We start from the raw sequence: 22,377 nt of genomic DNA on the forward strand, positions 1-22,377 counted from the left end.
GGGTTCTCATACTTTCAAGCCCATGTGCCCACGTATGTGGTCCTTGACACCAATGGACGACTCCAGGTCAGCAGGCCTGAACTGTTGTTTACAGGTTCACAGCTTCTCTTTTCCCATCTCACTATTGGGAAAATGGGGAACCAGAGGCTTGAGCTGAAGAATTGGCTCAGAGGGTATCTGTGCTGCTTCACAGGTTCCTTGCCTGCTCAACTGTGAGCAGGAGGAAAGAGCAGCTGCGGGCTTTGGTTAATGCATCCACTCACATTAAGATATGCTCCTTCTTATCAAACACAGACACAGAAGTAAGGGAGGAAAGTAGAGACATTTGGCTCAGTATTTCCCATCTCTCTATGTCTGTACATCTCAGAAATTTTGTCATAGTCTTAAACTATTACTTACTTAATACTCTTGTAAAATGGACTCACATTTTAAAACTTGTATATTTTTACTTAAAAAGAAAGTATATTAAGATTATAAATGGAAAATCAGTATTACCTGCAAAAAACAGAGGGTCACCATAAACTAAATATAGTTAGAACAAAACCACATTGTTAGATTCTAGCTGGCTACTTTTGCTTGTGGGAAATCCTAAAATGCAGATTCTTTTTTAAAAATTATTTTTATTTTTTAAGATTTTACTTATTTAGTTATAGAGAGAGAGAGAAGGGAGGGAGAAAGAAAGTGAGAGAAATACCAGTGTGTGGTTGCCTCTCACACGGCCCCCACTGGGGACCTGGCCTGCAACCCAGGCCTGTGCCCTGACTGGGAATTGAACTGATGACATTTTGGTTCACAGCCCGCACTCAATCCACTGAGCTATACCAGCCAGGTAAAATACAGATTCTTAATGCTGCAACTTCAAAGTGAATATTAGGAGGATTCGGAGAACTGTGATACTCCTGCTAGCATCAAACTGAACTTTCCCTGATTATTCAACCACTCGATTTAAAAGGAAGTGATTCTCTCATTACATGGTTCAATATTATTTACTGTCTTGTCTGTGTTCTACTCAAAGTCCCATATCTACCACATTTTAGTATACATTGTCCTACTTACACTGCCTGTCTTACTTTAAAGTAATCCGAGCACCAGAAAGGTTAATTGAAATGCTCAGATGCTTTGTCATCCAGATGGTTGCAGGGAAACTTTTTGAACGAGACTGATGCATCCCAATTTGAAAACCAGTACAGCTGTAGGTACCAGAATTGTTTTCTCAGGGCGGGGGGCGGGGAAGAATGGTCAGATATTTACTTTAGAATCACCCTTTGTTCTCAAAAGGGCCATGTCCAACAGGCAAAATCTGCCCTCTGGGTCACATGTAAGGAATTCTCACCAACAGGAAGAAGGAATTTGAAAGGTCTCTTTTCATGAAACCAGTTAATTGTAAGCAGAATAAACCACTAAAAGCAGAAAAGAGTAGACCAGTTCTCTCTCTCACGTAAAAAGAGTTAACAAGAAAAGAAAGTCTTCATTTAGATACATCAGAGAGAGAACTACAGGGACCTGAACAGCCCAGAATATATGGTTATACCACTGATATTTTATGGACATGCTTTTAAAGAAAGGCACACCCCTCCTCCTTGTAAAAACCCGAATTTTCACTTCCAAATTAGTTAACTGGGCATCAGGTTACAAAGCTTGCTCTCAGCTTTAAAGGGAAAACATTACTTATATATATTTTTAATGAAGTCTGAAGTAAACGATAGGAAAGGGAATCGTGGCTGTCTTTTTAGGAGCTCCTTCAGTGTTTAAGCTTTTGCTCCACTTACTCAAATCTATTTTTGTGTCTCCTGATTTATCCTTTTTAATTCAAATGTGGGAAGGTAAAGACTAAAAAAGCACTCAGTCATTTCCCCTAGGATCTAGCTTATGGGTGGGGCCCTTGGTAGAAGGCTGGCGGATGGATTTTTTTCAACTGAAAATTATGTTTTTATTTAAAATGCAATCAGAGGTCAGTGGACAATTCAATTCTATGTGATTACTATTTTTACAAACCAGATACTTAAAAATTAATTTCTACTTTACAAATCTAAACCCCCTCAAGCATAATGATCCTTTAAAAGCATATTTACAAATTTCCCTTATGACCAATTAATCTTCAAACATAAGAAAAGCTGGCTTACAGTGCTGTGTGTCTGGGTTCAGAAGAAAAGGACAGCCTGCAAGCCATACTTTCAAGGGTAGAAAGGGTCACCCTAGCCAAGTCGGACTTCAAATGACAAAAACACAGAGTTTCAGAGCTGCAAATCTGGACACTGAACTTCTGCTGCTGTGTACCGTGGGCAATGTACACACACATTTAACATGACGTGATACTGAAAATAAAGGAGTCCCAAATGTTTTGCAGGGTTTGAACTGGCCTAGGGAGTCTCAATCATCTGACACGCTCAGGAAACCAGCCTCCCGCATTCTTCTTCAACTAAGAAAACCTGGACTAGAGCTTTTACGTTTTAGTGCTCCCTGGTTACCCTCAAATAGCTAGTAGTGCCGTGCTCAGAGGAGGATCCAGCCCATAATGAGACTCTGCTTTTTGGTAACACTCTCCAGAAGGTGTCCGACAGTTTCTTCAGTTTCTTTTGGCTCTAGTTAAGGAAGCTAAAACCTAAAATACATTGCCAGAATTTCTCTTTGGAGATCTCCCCGATCCAGCATTCTAACTGTAGAAAGGTAGCAATTCAGAGAAGAGTCTAAGAAAAGTATTCTTGAGGTCCCCCCAGCCCCTTACCTCATTGTCATGTGGTGGCAGCTGGTGTAATAGTTGCTTGATTCGCAGTTTCTCTCCAGGACTGTTGACATAAGGGACTTTCTCTTCTGGGAGACAGCTATAGTACTGGTGAACCTGGAGAATGAAAGGCACACAGATAACTCGCTCATTCCCACTTTCTGGGAAGTTGACTCCCACAGTGGGACACAATCTGCTTTCCCCTGTCCCATTCCCATGGAAGGAGAATGGGAAGTGAGAAGCAACAGCATGAGCTTCTCACTGCAAGCACAGGAATTCCTCCTTAAAAAAGGAGTTCAGCAAATCACCTATCTCTTGCAGGTTTTCCTTCTCTCTACAAAATAATAATAATAGTAATAATAATAATAATAATAATAAGCAGCTATCAAACTTTCCTGAAAAAAAGAGAAGTGGGCAAATATGCTGGTGGACCCGGAGGGTAAAGCTTTCTCGGCAGTCTCCCCGGAGAGCTGACTTTACCATTTTTTCTCCAGCATGTAACATGCCTCCTGAGCCAACGGGATATGTCAGTGCCTGCCTTGGCAGTGCTGGAGTCAAAGCCAATTTTTGGCACTAAGCAAACTCCTGGGTCCCTCAGCCTCCACCTACATTAAAAGCTCTCCAGGTCTAGGGCCCTTTGTAAGGACAGGCAGCAGCTCCTATCTGTCAGAAAACGAGTCACTAAATCTGGGATACAGAGTGTGAAATAAAAAATCACCATTAATAAGAGTATTTCTGTACATCCTAGAATACTCCTGTTTATCACAGGACAAATTCTTGCATTTTCTAAGGCTCAGTTAATCCAGCAATGACTTTGGAAAGCACCAAGATCTAATTTTCCTGAGAAAAGAAAACAACATTCTATCATCCAGCTGCGTACAAAACTAGGGGAAGAAAGCTGACCAAAACAAAAGATATGCATTTATATAGGAGAAGCAAAACAAAACAAAACCGCACAAGCTTAGATGACATCATGGAAAATACTTTTCAACTATCTCTTAGCAGCATCATGACCAGCTCTTGTGAAACAAGGCACTCATTCAACAAAACAGAGAAGAAAGACGGCTTGGGGCTCTAAATTCATCATATTAGTCACAATCCACAAATTTGGTCTAATTCCCTGAGTTTAGGGAGTCTGGGACACACACACATTTTGGGAATGCTAGGGTGAAGAGTTACAAAAGCTCTGTCTACTTTGATCTCCAGAAATGAAGTCATAAGTGTTAGGAGAAAGGAGAGAGAAGGTTTCGCAATGACTAGGCCTTAAAAAAATGCAAAAACCATCTTTATTTTCGTAACAAATAATCGTAACCATTCACCATCATGTGCATATCATCCTCTTAATCAAATCCCAAAGGCAACCATAAACAGACTTCTCATCCTAGACTAGCTGGCCTTGGGAGGTCGGGGGCCTCTGCAATTGCTCCCTGAAGGCACCTGGCAGGGAGCCACATCCTGGGATGGGAAGGAACTGCTCCAGGTTCTGTGGGCCGCCCACAGGTTACCAGCCGTCTTCCAGAGAAGCAATAAAAGCCCAGATGATGAGTTAGTTTGGAATCAGAAGCTGGCCCTGAGCCCATCAGAGACCAGCACCATATGGCTGCTCAGGTAAGTGCTAGGTATAAAAGCAGATCCATCTCTGTGTCTTAGAGAAGGGCTCTGCATCCCAAGTCAAAGAATTGCTTGTAGAAAGGCCTTGCTGCGGCAACACCTTGCCATTCTCACAACTCCCATGATACTCACAGAACACTAGGGACAAATGCTAGTATGGAATAAATCACTGTGGATGCTTGCTAATGAACAATGTAAGTTGAGCTTGACTGATCCTCCTCTCAATCACCCATTATTCACACAGCTCCCTCTTCCCTGCCCAGAACAGAGTCATCCCTGAGAACCCTTCTGAATCAATGCCTTGAGCCAAGCCCTCTCTGATACTGCCCAAGGCTGGCTCAGGTTGGAGCCTTTCAAGCTTCTTCTGCAGCATGGCCAAGGAGATCTGCACCCCTAGTCCCAGCTTGGCCATGTACCATCCCTGTGTCCTCAGCAAGTTATATTACTACTCAGAAGCCTCATTATAAGATTGTGGCCATGAATGAGAGTGTAGGCAGAGCAAATGAGAGTGTAGGCAGAGCATTTGCCCCTCAATAGCAACGATGACATGAATGTATAGCAACCAGTATATTATCCAGCCTGGAATACTCCAAATGGAGCAATCCAGAAGCTTCTTGGCCTTTCTTCCATTTTAAAAGGTAGGGCAACATCATCAGCTTATAGAGTGAGACCAAACTCTGTTACCCCTGCCCCACCCCGCCTGAGTCTGAGCAAGAAGGTTACAAGGAATAAAATGCTATTTAAGCTAGTTTTATTTCAGAGATAAAAACAGCAAATTATTATAAAGGTGTGATGTTTTCTCTAGAAAGCCAGCAGCAGAGCAGAAGAATAGAGCTTGTGAGGAAGTGGACCCCACCACTGGGAGGTGATTGGTCAGCAATTCTCACCCTTCTAAGAGCAATCCTCTATACTTCTCTCTCTGAAGATCTGCTTTGCACCATCTCAAAGCTTAGGGTTGCCTTAAAACTTGAGTTTATTCAACCTTAGTTCCTAGACTGACTAGTTTTGCTCAAATCCAAATTCCCCAGAGAAGGATCCTGACTGCCCATCTTGGGCAAGGTCCACCCTGGATTAAAGAAGTTCCACACCATGTTGAGACCACAGGGTAACCCTGACTGGTGTGGTTCGGTAGGCTGAGCATTGGCCTGCGAACTGAGAAGTTGCCGGTTGGATTCCCAATTGGGACACATGCCAGGGCTGCAAGCCGGGTCCCCGGTTGGGGGTGAGTGAGAGGCAACTGATTGATGTTTCTCTTCCTCTTCTTCTCCCTCCCTTCCCATGCTCTAAAAAATAAATAAAATCTTTTAAAAAATAAAAAGAAAAAAAGATTGGAGGGTAAAGGAGTCCCAAACACACAGTGATAGAGAATTCTAGAGCTACTTGGGGATAAAAAATATCTTTGTATTCTGAGGTCCCTTTTGAAGACTCAAATTCTTTTTTTAAATTTTATTTTTCAATTACAGTTTGCATTCAATGTTATTTTGTATTAGTTTCATGTATATAGCATAGTGGTTAGATAATCATATACTTTATAAAGTGTTCCCCCCGATATTTCTAGTACCCACCTGACATCATACATAGTTATTACAGTATCATTGACTATATTTCCTATGCTGTACCTTACATCCCTATGACCATTCTGTTACTACTAAATTGTACTTCTAAATCCCTTCACATTTTTCAGCCAGCCCCCTAACTTCCATCCTTCCTGGCAACCATTGGTCTGTTCTCTTTATCTGTGAGTCTGTTCCTGTTTCATTTGTTCATTTGTCTTGTTGTTTACATTTCACATATAAGGGAAATCATATGGATTTGCCTTTATCTGATTTATTTCACTTAGCATATTACTTTCTAGGTGTCACAAATATTCAATAGTAAAATTTCATTCTCTTTTATGACTGAGTAATATTCCATTGTATACATGTACCACCACTTTTTTTCCCCATTTGTCTATTGATGGGCACTTGGGTTGCTTCCATATCTTGACTATTGTAAATAATGCTGCCATGAACATAGGGGTATATGTATAAGACTAAAGTCTTAAATCAACAGAGGCAGTGACTACTCTTTGGGAACATAGCTCTATTTTTCCTGGCCAGACATCTTGTGTTATAATTCAAGCCAACTGTTTACCACTACTGAACATGTGTCATTTCTACCAGTATTCCAATAATTCCACAAATATGGAATGTGCTAAAATATTTCCTCACAATAATTTGGTGGATAGCTTAAAAACTTACCTAGTTAGTGAAATGCCCCTTTATTAAAACAAATCAGCAAATATTAATTAACAACCTACCAAATCACATTCAGGTCGTATGGTAGGTGATCTGACTCGTTCTGAGGTGGGACAAGGAGCTGGTCCTTCACCAGTTCCAGTCCACTTCCAAGCACAGTCAAATCCAGGAAAAATACTCACCCTTCTCAGGTCAGCTTCTGTGTCTGCACTGGGTCTTTATCTGGACTTTCCAAGCTCTTTATTGAGCAAGGAAGATTAGAAGACAATGGGAATGAGGGAGAAATCACTTTCTGAATTCCCAAACTGTCTGGCAGGGCACAGAAAGGCAGCATGCCTTACCTTCTGGAATCTCTGTAACAAAACTACCATGTAGCTCAAAACACACACCAGGGGAAATGTTTAGTTACCTTCTGGCAGTTCAAAAATTAAATTGGACATCACCCCTAAAAACCCTGTACATTTCGTTTTAGCCCAAATGTGTTTTACTTGTTAATTTTTATAAGCAAATAAGTGGATCCAATAGAATTTGTCATTGATGACCATTACCAAGCTATTACCTGGTATACTGACATTTTTATTTCTCCTCTTGTGTGTACTAATGTACTGAGAGCAGGTCTGTTGAGTGTTCTAGAAGCTTTGGTTCATTTAAACATTCCCAGGTAGAAGCGCTTATGATTCTGCCCTGGGTGAGGCTGTACTAGGTACACAGTCCCCCCCACCCCCTCAAAAACATTTTGAATACAATAAACTGGATGATGAAAATGAAGTAGTTGAGGGCCTTTATTTAAGGTGTTACTCCCAACAGGGAGGTTTGGCAGTAACTGCAGTCTGCCTGATGGATTGTCAGAACTTAGTCAACTTGGTGTGCAAATAAAGTCTGCAGCGCAAGGCCTCACCCAATTTGAGAGACTGGGCTCGTTTGCACTTTTGGCAACATTTCTGCCTGAGCACAGACAGAGAGAGTCAATAACTCCTTGTTGGAGAGAAAAGTGTGCTAATTTTAAAAAGTGGGTACAGTGCTTTATTTAGAGTGGTGGTTCTCAAACTTTAGCTTGCATCAGAACCACCTAGAAGGCTTGTTAAAACACATTTCTGTTTCAGTAAGCTTGGGGCAGGACTGATAATCTGCATTTCTAACCACTTCTCAGGTGACCCCGGACCACACTTTGACAGATTTAGAGTTACCCAAGTATTCTTCCCCCAAGGCCAACCTATGAGGTTGCCAGGAAAATGCTGGGAACGCTGTTTGCTCCAATGGATCATGGAGGCCCAGAGGAGGGGAAAGAACATGTCTACACTCACTCAATTTTGCCCGTGTCTCCTTCCAAATCTACATACATGCTTTAGCAAGGGAAGTCTGTCAGCTTTGGCAAAAAAGAGGAATCTTAAGGGAAAAGGGCTTATATTTTTGGGTGGGTCATTTTCCACATCAAAAGCATCTTTATTTTTTTAAAGCAGGAATCTAATAAAGAAGTCATACATTTTTGGCTGATGTCAGATTCAACTACCCTCCATCATCTAAATGAAAGAAGGGATCAATGACCATATTTGTTGAATGGCTCTTATGCCTCGAGTGTTTCTATACACAGTATCTTGTGAACCCTCCCCAGCCCCTGGAGGTTGGCACGTGACACTCATCAGATTGAGCATCGAAGAGCTAAGAAGTGGTAGAGCCACCTTTGGACTTGGCTTCCTCATCCCAGCCCCTCTCCCCTTCACCCCCCAACACCACCCATTCTGCTTATCAGGGAATCTTAGCTTTCCTTATCAGGAAGAAAAGAGACTGGCAGAGGATAGGAGAGAAGAAAATAAAACAGGTAAAGTAGATTCCTAATACATTTGTGTGAATGACTGCAGAAATGATGAATATGTGTTCTTTTGCTGTTCTCCATAAAATAACCAACACAGGGCCCAAAATAAACTTAGCAGTCAGTAAAAAGTGATGTACTCCAAATTAAACAGCCTTTCTATGACACCACGGCATGACGGTGTAAGGGAGTTGTGATAGATATGGCTGCCCACCATCCATTTTTCTTTCTTCCTTAATAAACATATCATTATTTTACTCTGACCATCAATATGCCCAGCTAAGAACAATATTTCTGCACCAAGCTGGTAGCTACAAGTGGTCACGTGAATAAATTTTGGTCAATTAATACATAAGGATGTGACCTCTGAGATTGCTCTTTTAAAGAATGCGGAGCAGTTGGCAAAGTCCCTTTTTGCCTATTCTCCCTTCTTCCCGTTTCCTGTCTGGAATGTAAATACAATGGCTGGAGCTCCAACAGCCACCTTGTACCATTGAGTAACCTTAAGAATGGAAGTGTTTTATTATACCTTGGTTCCACCATACCAGACCTGGATTGCCTATCTTTGAACTTCTTTCACCAGTGAGAGAAATAAACTAATTCTTTATTTATAGCCTTGATTACTAGGAAGTGAATGTAATTCCTAAATGGCACAGCAGTGGTTCTCAAATGTTAGCATGCTCCAGAATCATCTGAGGCCCTTATTGACCATTATTCCCATTTTCATCCTTTTGGGTTTGAAAAGGAGCCCAGAATTCTACACCCTTAATAAATACCTCACATTACGCCAGGAGAAACACTGCTTTAAAAACCAAGCAAACATTACTCCACAGGTTTTAAAGGTAAAAACTCCTGGAGTATAATCTTTGACGTAGGCTGACACAGTTAGAAGGTTTTATAAAAGCCCATCTTAACCTAGACTCTAACTGGAAGATTGGACCTTTATTTCACATTCTCCCTCTCCTACGGTTTGAGAAGTGCGGAACCTCAGTTAATCTACTTCAATTTGGGGAGGCAATATCTAGACCACGCCTGAAGTCTCAGAAGGCAGGCGCTACAGAGAAAAGTGATGCTGCCTGAATTTGCAGCACGTGGAGATTTTCATGAAAAGTGCACATTAGTTCCCAAACGGGGTCCTGGAGAACAATCGGGTGGTACTGAAGCTGTGAGCCACTGGTGATGGGCTGCTCTGGAGGGCCTGTTTGCTCATTTTGCCCCTACTTTCCAGAATTTAATTCCCCAAGCAATAGAAGAAAAGTGCTGTTAAGTGGCATCTAAGAGGCAAAATCGTACTGAGTTTGGCTCCTTTCTATTTCTCCAGGAGACCCACATTATAATTTTAATTTGTTTACTCAGGAAGTAATTTAGGATATAACAGTCTAAAATCTAAGGGCTAAGCAATGTTTCCATTATGCTTAAAGTCCCATAGGATTAGGAGCAAAAGTCAGAAAGGAAAGCTCGTTTGGGTTATTTTCAAAGAGGAGTATTTCAAACACTTCCTCCCCATATACATTTTTTTTTTTTTTGCTCACAGCTGATATCTAATTGAACAGCAAATTGTGTGAGATGTAGGTTCACAACATATCCAGATTCCAGTCACTTCTCCTAGCCCTTCACAACCTGTCTACTCAGGCCTGAGTGCTCTCTAGGATAATCACCTTGGCTCCTCTGAATGCTGCCTTTTGCCATTGTGTCCCCACAGTTGGTTCTGTACTCTGTAGCCAGAACAACTTTCTTTGAATATAAGCCAGGTCATGCCACTATTCTTCTCAAAACCCTTGATGATTTCCCAGCCCCTTCTGCTTCAAAGCCAGAGTCCTTACTATAGGACCACGATCTTGCTCTTTTAACACCTGGCTGACCATATCACGTCCTATCGTCCTCTTGTTCAATCCTGCTCACTATGGCCTCCTTACTATCCTCTCACATCAGGGCCTTTGCACTAGCATTACCGTTGCCGAGAACATCCTTCCCCCAGATATTTACATGATGCCCATCCTCACTGTGCCCAGTCTTTGCTCAAAGGTCACCTTACAAGAGAGGTCTTCCCTGACTAATCAATTAGCACCCACATATCTCTAGACCTGTGCTTCTCAATCAAGGACTACTGTTGACACACAATGGACATTTGGCAGTGCATGCACACATGCACTTTTCACATATAGTGGGTCAAGGCCAGGGATGCTGAGAAACCTCCTACAATGCACAGGATAGCTCCCACAGTAAAGAATGATCTGGACCAAAATGTGCTGATAAATCCTTAACCTACTTTTCTTCAAAGCTCTTACCAACTGCTGATGCATAATCTACTTGTTCACTGTCTCTTTCTTGCTTCTAGAAAGTGAATGCCTGGGACTTTGTTCACCATATTTTCCCAGAAGAGGGTCTCACATTTAGTAGGTACTCAGCAAATGTTTGTTGAATGGAGGCACGCTATGTGTATTCAAATCTCATCTTTGTGACTTCCTGGTTTAACAAAGGATTTGGACAGGGACGTGAAGCAAGAGGATACACAGGTGCAGTTTCAGGAGGAAAAACTCACGTAGCATCCCTTTCATTCTACCAAGGCACTTGCTTTTTCACCCAAGTGTGGGGTGGACAGAGGAAAATCTCAAAGAAGGATGAATGGAATGAAGAACTGTCAGTGTAGATTCTTTAAGAGGAAAAGACAAAAATAACACCCATTTGTATTTGAAGCCAAAGAATTTCTTTCAAGCTGAGTCAACGTTGTTTGGACGAATGGAATAAAATAATTGCATTGAGTCCTAAGCAGGGACAGTGATTCTAAAGCATGTGAGTTGTTTTTTCCTAGGTCTGCTTTCTCTCACTGGCTTACTCCCTTTCCAAACCTTTCAGTCTTTAAATTTTTAAATTCAGACTATTAAAGCTCAATGTTTAGTTAGAAATATTTTCCAGTTAGTTTGGATCTGACAGTCACTTATTTTATCTTGTCTTAAAGGAAAGGTCCCAGAAATGAAAGAATGTGTAGTTAAGCACTTTTCCTTTATGCTGTAATTACAAAAAGACTCTCCCACCCAGTTTTACCAGAACCCTCTTTGCAGAATGTCTGTACATTTGCATATATGCCCTACTAAAAATCCCCCAACAGCTGCTTACTTTTTTGGGTAACCCTTTCAATACTGTTATTAGACAAAATACACACATACATGTGTATGAAAAAAAAACAGGATGGCAATTGCCTGTGGTGGTTAAGTGTGGGAATTCTGAAGTCACACTGTTTGGGTCTGAATACTGGATTGAACACTTACCATCTGTACATAGTTGGGCAAGTTACTTAACCTCTTATAGAGTCAACACCTCCCTCTGTTAAATGGGGACAATAATACAGGGGTAGGCAAAAGTAGGTTTACACTTGTGAGTACACAAAACACAGTTTATTCCTGTAAAATCATATAACCATAACTTGCATGTCTTTCCATACAAATGGTAAACCTACTTTTGCCAACCTCTGTATGTCACTTGAAGCAATGCTATGAGGCTCAGGTGATAAAATGTAACTAGCACAGAGAAAGGCACACAGTGAAGGTTCTGTATTTCTTTGCTTTCAAGCAATTTTACGCATAAGTCATGAACGCCTATGTCATGGACTGAATTGTGGCCCCTCCACCACTGCAAATTCTTATGTTAAGGCACTAGCCCCAGTGGAATTGTATTTGGAAACTTTAAGGAGCTAATTAAGATTAAAGGAGATCAGAAAGCTGGGATTGCAATCAGAAGGACTCAAGCCCTCATAAGAAGGGGAAGAAACACCAGGAGCGCACACGCACAGTGAAACACAGTAAGAAGGTCGCTGTCTGCAAGCCAGGAAGCGAGCCCTCACCAGAAACCAACTCTGCCAGGCACTTTGATCTTGGACTTTCAGTCTCCAGAACTGTGAGGACATAAGTTTGTTGATTAAGCCACTGAGTCTGTGATATTTTGTTACTGTAGCCAGAGCAGACTAAAGCAGTCTACTGTTTGCAAGGAACTGTTAAGTGCTTATGGGGAAAAGATCTATACATGAATAAGAAACAACCCCTGGTTGAAGGAGGTTATATTTCAGTAGAGTGTATAAGACATGTAGGCAAAGGACTCTAATGCAAAGTTAATGCAAAAGCCATTAGAGGCAGACAAAAATACTACAAAGTTTCAGAACACAATGGATTAATTCCTAAATCTGTGGCATTTGCCCATTTCAATGGTGTAAATAATCTCATTATGGCTTACTGCAAGCTGCTGACATGACATCTTTGGATGTGGGCTTGGAGGAAAGGTACTGTAGCATACCTCTGTATAGTAGTGGATTCACCACATGGACAGAACAGACTACATGACTCAAAAGCACGGATAATAGTCATATCGGAAAGGAACTATGAAGTGATGAACTTTGTTATGTATTACGTGGGTTTTTAATATAATTCCATTTTAACTTTATATAATTAAGTTAAAAAAATGGCTGTATTTAACAACTGGCTTACAAAAGTCCTGAAAACTGACCAACTGGATCTTGCGATACTGTATGAGCCAGTTCCAGCAAATTTCTGGCAGAAACTTACACAGTCAATTTCTTTGGCAAACTCTCTTTAAAAAGGTAAAAAGAAAAGAACAGAAGAGCTGCAAAGACCTAGAGACTGTTGGCAAAGGGAATGATGACAACTATCTGTCTACTCTGCCTTCAATGGTTCTAGCAAGTAGCTCATGAAGCCAAGTTATCTATCTTGGCTGACATATACTTACAAATATTCACAGCTTTCAGTCTCCTAGTCTTTTCCATATCCTCTCCCTTCTTTCCCCCAGAATTTTGCCCTTTCTTTATGTCTCTTTTCCTTTCTTCCCTTGTTTCCTTTTAAAATCCCTGGGCATAAAGCCAAAATGAAAAGCATTTAAGGTCATTTATGTATTGGCTGGTTTGTTTTTTCTTCTGAAGTCAAAAAGGATGTGAGTTGAACATATTGTAGGTCTCCAGGAAGAAGAAAAACAACAACGAAAAACCCTCCCTCTTTTTTGTAAGTTAGCATGTGATTGGTCAACTGTACGTTAGTAGGTGAGTAGGTTCTTATAAAGTAAAAAAAAAAGATTCTCCACTTCTGTGATAGCTACTCAGACATCAATTATGTTACCAGTTGCCTAAAACAGGGAAGAAAGAAGCTGTGTTTGATGTTTAATGTTTGAGTCTTGAGTATGATAAATGCTAAAACTGCAACCTTAGCCAAGTTTTCTAAATTCTCTGAGCTTTAGTGTCATCATCCGTAAGCCTAGAATAATTGCACTCATCTCACAGGATTGTGAAGGTCAAAGGTGGTGATAGAATGAAAATACCCTGTTAACTGCAAAACTGTATGTAACTGCTAGATCAATAGGCCTGAGATCAGCCCTGGAGATTAGGGCTGCACTGGGCTGCTGGTAATAATAATCTAAGTATAGTCGTCTAGAGCTGAGATCACATTTTGTAAAAAACAATCATGCATCTAGGCTCTTTCCATCATTTTGTGCCACTATCCTAAGAATTCACAGTATCTATGTTCAAAAATCACAAAATAGCTGTTGGAGCGCCAGCGATCATGTTCTTGTTCCAGGCAAGAACAAAGGTAAGGGCAAGGGACAAAAGACCTATCTCTCAGTTGGATCAATAATGTTTAAAGAGATTTTCTGGAAGTGCTGTCCTACTTCTATTTATAACTCCTTGGCTAAACCTAGCTCCAAGCTAAGCTGGGAAATGTAATTTTTAGTTGAGCATGATGCTTCCCTGAATAAAATCAGATTTTGTCAGTGAGAATGGAGGAGACACTAATATTGGGTGAACACCTGGCCATAGTGTCCCTAATAATACCTGATTTTTGAATTACCTTTTTTCCTAGGTGAACTCCTTATGAGTTTCCTACGCAGTATCTTTTCTATGTGTTAAATCATTGTTTTTGATTCTATATTTCACATACAACATAACTAGCTGCTCCATTTTCTCCCTCTATTTTTAGTAACTACAGATTCACAATGTCATGTAAACCCATTCTGAAGAAAATTTAGGAAGCAGCAACAGAAGAAATCCGAGGACAAATTCAACTTTTTAGTTGTCCAGTGTGATGCCTAATGACATGTTATGATTCCAAGAAGAATTCTGTATTAAATAGAGCTTGCTGATCACAGAGCATTGTTGGAAACCCATTTTAAAATACAGGTGATCTTTGTTTGCAGTCAGTTAATTTAAGGCACTTTCATTTTTGCGTATTAAAATAACCAAAAGTGGCAACCCATGGAAAAGAATGAAACTGAGAAGCTCACTTTTATGTTACAAAGTAAGTATTTCTGACCACCATGGCCACTTTCAGCCTGGGTTACACTGCCTGCCTCATTAAGTTTCAAATGTGTCAAGGATACAACTGTACGCATTTAGTCTTCCCTCTTCTGAGAGGCTTAAAGAGCAAGGAAGCTAATACCTTGGCCTGCAGGTTCAATGTTAGATATGGCCATAAAGCTCTAACTGTTCTATATTATGCCACTTTAGAGAATCAGACAGGAAGGTTCAGGTGGGATGAGCTAGATTTTGCCACGGAGACAAACACCACCAAAATGGCACCAGTTTTGCACCACACCTGTTTTCTTAATTAAAAAAAAAGCTTTTCTTACTATGGTAAAACATATATAAGATTTGCCACTTCAGTCATTCTAAAATGTACAATTCAGTGGCATTAATGACATTCACAGTGTTGTGCAACCATTAAAACTCTATTTCCAAACTTTTTCATTACCCCAAACAGAAACTCTCTACCTGTTAAACAGCAATTCCTCATTTCTTCCTCCCCCCAACTCCTGGTAACCTCTAATCTACTTTCTTTCTTTATAAATTAACCTAGTCTGGTTTATTTAGCATAAGGCTTTTAAGGTTCATTCATGCTGTAGCACTGTCAGGATTTCATTCCATTGCGTGAGTATACCACATTTGGTTTATCTATTCACATGCTTATGGACATGGGTTGTTTTCACCTTTTGACCATCGTAATACTACTGGCGTACAAGTAACTGAATCTCTGCTTTCAGTTCTTTTGGGTAAATTTCTAGGAGTAGAACTGCTGGGTCATAAGGTAATTCTGTTTAAGCTTTTGAGGAACCGCCACACTGTGTCCACAGTGGCTGCAGTGTGTTACATTCCCGCCAGCAGTCTCCATGTGTGAGGGTTCCAGTTTCTTCATATCCTTGCCAATACTTGTTATTTTGCATTTAAAAAAACTATAACCATCCTAGTAGGTGTTAAGTGGTATCTCATTGTGGTTTTGATCTGTATTTTCCTAGTGACTAGTGATATTGAGCATCTTTCCTTGTATTTATTGGTCATCGCCATATCTTCTTTGGAAAAGAATGGAGTGATGTGTGAGCAATGGATTACCTTTTAGAAAGGGAAGTACCATTAGTTCTTGTCATTTGTGGTGGGTATGTTCTGTAAAACCACAGCGAACATGGAAGCAATGATTATTGAGGCACTGCTCTCAGGGAAACCCTGCTTCTTACAGGAAGAAGTTCCTGAATGTGCCTTTGGTCACGACATTTTTATCAATGGATAAATCCATGTCCTTGCTTGATGTGTGTTTCTATTTAAGGACACCTTATTTAATACACATTGTTGATTCATTAACACTGAATTCACAGTCAATAGCACAATAACTCACGCTGACCAAAGATTATCTAACACACATATTTTTTCCATAGGGTATCTCAAAGGTTTATTGCTCTTAGGAACACTAACCAGCACTTCAGCACTAAGTTTGGGGGCCATTTTAAAGAGCAAAATCCCCAACAAAAGTGCAAAGCAAAAACCTGGGTACTAAATAGAAGATGAGAAGCACACTTGCTTATTGTATGAGAGATGAAACAAAAGTAGAACAACATGCTGGCAACATGCATGTGGTCCCATGAAAATGCTTGCCCCTCTGTAGATATCTGGGAATGACTTTGAGAATGCCGTGAATATTGATTTTGGGTACAAGCAAATTTCAACAGATAGGTGAATTTGCTGATACTTAAATACATAAAAAATGATGGCTGACTAGATTACAATGTATTTAACTTTCTCAGGAGTAAGAGACTGAGCCAGGATTTAAGTTTAGGTCTGATCTCAAAGTTCATGCTCGTCCCTCTTCACCCCACTGTCTCCAAAACCAGTCACAGGATTACCACTGCCCTGCGCATTTGATGAATCAGTGACCAGTGCAGTCGCAGTTTATTCTTCAAGCTTGTGATTCCTGTTAAAACCTTGAATAATAAACAGGCTAGAGTGGCTATTAATCATGAAAGCCACATGGACCGGTTGGAATTCCAAAGAAGGTAGAAAGCAACCACCTTATATGGAAGCATGTGCTCTTTGAATGTTCTATGTGTACATTACACAGTAAGGGTCCCCTGAGCTGACTCAGGCTTGACAAAGTCTTTTACTTTTAGGTCTATGCCAGAGAAGTTAATGTGCTCAGGTTCACCCTCAACAAAGGTCGTGTAGTCCGTGAAGGGACTGCTTCAATTCCCAGACTACGTCTTTAAATTTTATTTTATTCTATTTTAGATACTTATTTACTTTGTGGTAAAATACACATAACATAAAATTTGCCACCTTAACCATTTTTAAATGATGTTAAGTACATTGTTGGGCAACCATCACCACCAGCCATGTCCAGAACTTTCGTCTTCACAAAGTAAAACTCCATACCCATCAAACACTACCCATCTGCCCAGTTCCCCCACCATTCTCTCTCTGTCTCTCTACGAATTTGACTAGCAGAGAGTGATTTTTGTTGTATGTTGGGAACGAATGTTCTTTGAAATGATGGTGCAAATCAGTGGGTGTGGGGGAATGAGTCAGACATTTACATTTAAGTCCTTTAACAAGCAACTTTCCTTCTGTTTTTCCTGAGACAATTAGAGAATACCTGGGAAGCTCTGGCCCCAGCCCTTAGACTCTGTAACAAATGAGAGGACCCGGGAACTAGTGTTCAGAATGTGTTTCCACCTAGAAGACTGTGCGATAAATCACCCCTGACAACGGGGTGATCTCTCCTGCATTTTCAGCCTCGGGGCATTAACTCAGTATTTTACAGATCACAGAATTCCCATTATGTAGCATCTCTTCCTAGCTCATGACAAGGCCATCTGATTGCTTTTGAAGTGGCCTGAGAAGCAACCGCACGTATTAGTTAATGATTGCAAGAGAAGAGAACTCAAAATCAACTGGGCTCAGACCCTAATAGGCATGTCTGGGCAGGCCCTGTGCCGCATCCTGACATTTGTGACATCTAGTTTAAAACAATGCTTACCCACACACTGTCACAGTGTCATCCAAAAACCAGTAGGTATCAGTGCACGTTTACCCAGGGACACTACCCAGTTTAGTAGTGGCCTTCAGCCCTGTTCTTCAGGGATAATGACCTCCTTCTCCACTGCTGCCTAGACCTTTCCTTACCCTGTTTTACTTACCCTAGTCAAAGCTCCCCTAGACCTCTTTTGGAAATATTCAAGAAATAAAATAAAAGGGGAAAAAAGTTCTGTATATTTTTAGGAAATAGAACCATTAAAATGGAGTGTTTCAGAATCAGTTCTTCTCTATGTTAAAGGAAAAAAACAAAGATGTGAAGACATGAAATGATCCTAAAATTATTAGTATTCAGATGACTTCATTTTAAAGAGAAACTGTACAAAATTATATTTACTTAGGCCAGAGCAAATCTGGATTCAGTCAGGTAAGGTGGCTCAGAATTATATTGAAATGAAGGCTATTCAGGATGGAAGGAAAAATCTTCTGTAAGTAATCTGAGAAATGGCACTGAAAGGTATATCACATCAGGCCCCTGTCATTGTTAGAAGGAAAACAGAAATACCAAATAACTGGGCATTTGTTAAGAATGGATGCCCTGGCTGCTGTGGCTCAGTGGTTTGAGCACGGGCCTGCAAACCACAGGATCGCGGTTTGATTCCCAATCAGGAGGGCACATGCCTGGGTTGCGGGCCAGTTCCCAGCAGGGGACTCACAAGAGGCAACCATACATTGATATTTCTCTCCCTCTCGCCTTCTCTTCCCCTCTAAAGATAAATAAATAAAATTTATTTTAAAAAGAGAATGGATGAAGTGGGGAAAGAAGGTATTAAGTATAGCAGTGTGGAGGCCCTGAGGCTGGAGGAAGCTTGGGGTGTTTGAAGAGGGGCAAGGAATCCAGTGTGGCTGGATGCTAAGAACTAAGGGGTACCCACTACAAGAATAGAAATGTGTTCTATAGCTTTTCAACAAGTAAAGAAAAATGAAGGAAACTGGGGAAACTTCACCAAAAAATAGTAGGCACAAAAATAGGAAAAAGCAGGGGAGCAAAGATGGTAAACAGAAAACAGAAAAAAGTGTTTAGTAATACACTGTTTAATAATAATTATTGAAGTTACCATATTAAAAGCAAATATACACATCAATTAAAAGACAGATTATCAGTTTGGATTAAAAAGAAAAACAATATCCATCATATACTGCTTAGTTAAAATAAACCTACAAGGAAAGTTTGAAATGAAAGAGTGGAAAAGATAAGGGGATGTTATAATTGGTTAATAGATCTCAGTTATTTCAAAATCATTAGTGATACAATTTGTTGATTATTTTGTAATAACCACCAGTTCACTATTTATATTCCTGGAGAATATTACTAATGCAGCTGTTCATAAGCTTTTTAAGAACCATAAAATAGATCTTCATGTTAAGATAAGTTAAATCCTAACAAATTATAGGAAGGGATGTTGAAATATAATGAAAGGAAAACTATAAAAAATATAGTGTCATCATAACTTGAAGACATATAAAAATAAAGCCTCAAAATATATACAGCCAAAAAAAAGAAATAGAAGAAAAATCTATAAACATAATCAGAGACTTTAAGATGCCTCTCTCAGGTATTAAAAAAATCAAAAAGACTAAAATTATGATGGCTGCTAATGAATCAATAGTAATTATTGTCCATTTACCCTATTGCCTTTTCTTCTAACAATTTGGAAACATTATGTGGATCATTCTTACTTTATACTGGGAAGAAAAGATTTCACGTTCTTATTTCCCAAATGGGGAACAGAAGCTAGAAGGTGCTAAGAAACTCGGTCCAGGCCACTTAGATACAAAACTGTCTAAAACTGACCTTCTCAGATGCCTAACTCTTTCCGGACATGAAAGCCTCCTTTTCTGTGTATTCTCCTGGTCTAGTCCTTGGGCATTTTCCTCAGATATTATAAGGGCAACAGTAATATAAATTAACTCTACTTCCTAAATTCTAGCTCTATGTGACAATGTTCAAGACATACACATTTCTGAGATTGTTTTCTTAAATATCCAACACAAGATTTAGGTACAATAATTTCTACAGTCTTATTTCTGTAGATCTTCCCTCCCTCCCTCCAAATCTCTGAATAAGAGGTTCAGACTCAGAACCTCTTTTCCTAGACAGGCCTTTCCAATTGGCTTTTCCACTAACTGGCTTTCCAATCAGTAACTAGATCTAATGTTCCTTGACGTGTCAGGTACTGTATTAGTTGTCCTATAGGGCAGGGACCATTACATTACTATCTTCTTGTTATAGAAGAGAAACCATGACTTCACCCATGTAAAATAACTTGTTCCAGTCACAAATACAGCCAGAGAGTGGCAGGGGTGGGTCTGATTCCCAGTGTGTCTGATAAATCAGCCATGGTTTTTAATCACTATGCTCTGGAAAGATCACTCATGACCATATTTTAGCAGAACTGTTTCTCATGTGATGTTCACCTTCATCCAGATGAATTCTCGATTATCCACACAGCAATGGGGTCCAGGAGAGGATGCATACTTCAAAATCACGCACAATAAATACAACCTCAAATTTATCCACAGAGTTTGACTTGACCCTTTCCTAAGTGGTTGGCACAAACAGTTGGTTTGCATTTCAGTTCCTTTCTCTGCCTGTCTTTATCAAAGGTTATGATACTTGTAATGATTTGCTAAAAGATGGGGGAGGAAGAAGAGAACAAAAAAGAAGCCAGTAGTCAGAGTTTGGACCATAGAAACCAGGGAAATCATAACCTGCCCTCCTCCTCACATCAATCACTCAATGCCAGCGAGGATGGAGACCCACCTTCTTCCCAACACTTTTTGTCAAGAGTCAGAGAGGAGATTTCCCAGAACCCCAGGATTGCAGAGAAGAAATGCAAAGTCATCATTGATCTAGGCTAACTAATGTTAATAGTTTTTTTTTCTTGATAGCTGCTAGACTTTTTATTACCTTTGTGAAATTTTTAAAAAATATTGTATTTATTTATTTTAGACAGAGGGGGATGGAGGGAGAAAGAAAGGGAGAGAAACATCAATGTGTGGTTGCCTCTCACATGCCCTCTATGGGGGAACCTGACCTGGCCAGCAATCCAGGCATGTGTCCTGACTGGGAATCGAACCAGCAACCTTTTGGTTTGCAGGCTGGTGCTCAATTCATTGAGCCACACCAGCCAGGGTGACCTTTGTGAAATTAGAAAAAGATATCTTTCCAACTACAAATTGGAAAAGGCAAGCCCCCAATCTTGATAGACAGAGCACAGCACCATAACTAGGTAAGTTCTGAAGTGTCTTAAATGTTTAAAAAAATGCACTCCTCCTTTGGGGAGGCATCGGAGCCCAGGAGAATATCAGCCTCCAAACACCGCTTTGTCCAGGCACCTCTCTGCAGTGCACAGACCCCACGGCCACATGTGGCAGCTCTGATCCCCTCCCGTGCGAAGAGCTTAGGAATTTATCTTTTCCTTTCAGGAAACGTGGTTTCAGAAATTGCTTGGATAATTAGCGTCCTTTCGCAAGATCTGATCATTGAGTTTTAATCAGTCTTTTTAATTGCCATAGCAGCAACAGCTACCGTCACTATTTATCGAGTGCCAACTACAGGTTAGGCACATCTAGGGAACTGACAGAGATGATGAAAGAAGCCTGTCTGTGGAAATGGCTCTTTGGTGCCATCCATCTGGATGTTGATGAGTTTCTGTCCCAAATCTCCTTTTTATTATGAATAATTAGTACTGAGCAATTCTTTCTAATAGTGTTTCCTGGCCAAAGGTTTAGTTACTTCCTGAGGCAACTATGGAAGCTTAGGGAGACACCTCATTGACATAAGACCGCATACTTACCTTTCTGTTTGCTAAAGAGAAACTTCATTCAATCGTTGCATTGAGGCATGCAAATTATAATAAGCTGTACATATTCAAAGTATATAATTTGATAAGTTTTGACATATACATATACAGTATTCATAAAACCATCAGCATAAGCAAGATAGTGAAAATACCTAGTACCCTTAAAAGTTTCCTCTGACTTTTTTAAACTCCTCCCTCCCACTCTCCCCCTCCCCAACCCAGTAACCACCACCGATCTGCTTTCTGTCACTACAAATTAGTTTAAATTTTCTAGAGTTTCATATAAATAGAATACGAAACTATATACTTTATTTTGGTCTGGTTTCTTTCACTCAGAATAATGATTTTAAGATTCGCTTATGGTGTTGCAAATAGCAAGAGTTTATTACTTTTTATTATAGATTGTGTTCTACCATGTGGATATAACACAATTTGTTTGTCCATTCATCTGTTGATGGACATTTGGGTTGTTTCTGGCTATTTAAAAGAAACCTTAAAGCTGCCATTTTTAAAGCCCCATGCTTAAGGTATTGTTTTCTTTAATCCTCACAACCACACTGTAGTTAGGTATTAACATTCTTATTTTTCAAATGATGAAAGGAAAGCTCATGGAGGTGGATTAACTTGGCCAATTTGAATACAGAGCTAGTAAGTGTCAAAGCTTGCACTCTTGAACACTACGAGCTCAGAAGCTATGGGAGACCAGCACAAAGCCTGACGTCTGTGAGGGTCTTCCACAAGGAGAGACTTTCTACGTGTACCTGTGACTACTCCATAATGCACAAAGCACAACATAAAGTCGGAGTTTCAGAAACTCCAGTTTTACACTGAACCTGGAA

General features: G+C 40.2%; 1 protein-coding gene across 4 annotated transcripts in view; it reads right to left on the bottom strand.

Moving 5' to 3' along the window:
* The window catches only part of PRICKLE2 (prickle planar cell polarity protein 2), a 358,266-nt gene that overhangs the window by 68,043 nt on the left and 267,846 nt on the right, over positions 1-22,377 (bottom strand). For all 4 annotated transcript variants that reach the window (XM_037040879.1, XM_037040878.1, XM_037040881.1 and 1 more), the window contains one exon: positions 2,726-2,839. In XM_037040879.1, coding sequence (XP_036896774.1) covers positions 2,726-2,839 — 114 coding nt within the window. The remainder of the gene's footprint in view (positions 1-2,725; positions 2,840-22,377) is intronic.

Source organism: Sturnira hondurensis, unplaced genomic scaffold (genome assembly GCF_014824575.4).
Source record: "Sturnira hondurensis isolate 20B ecotype Veracruz unplaced genomic scaffold, ASM1482457v3 Scaffold0002840, whole genome shotgun sequence".
NCBI lineage: Eukaryota > Metazoa > Chordata > Mammalia > Chiroptera > Phyllostomidae > Sturnira > Sturnira hondurensis.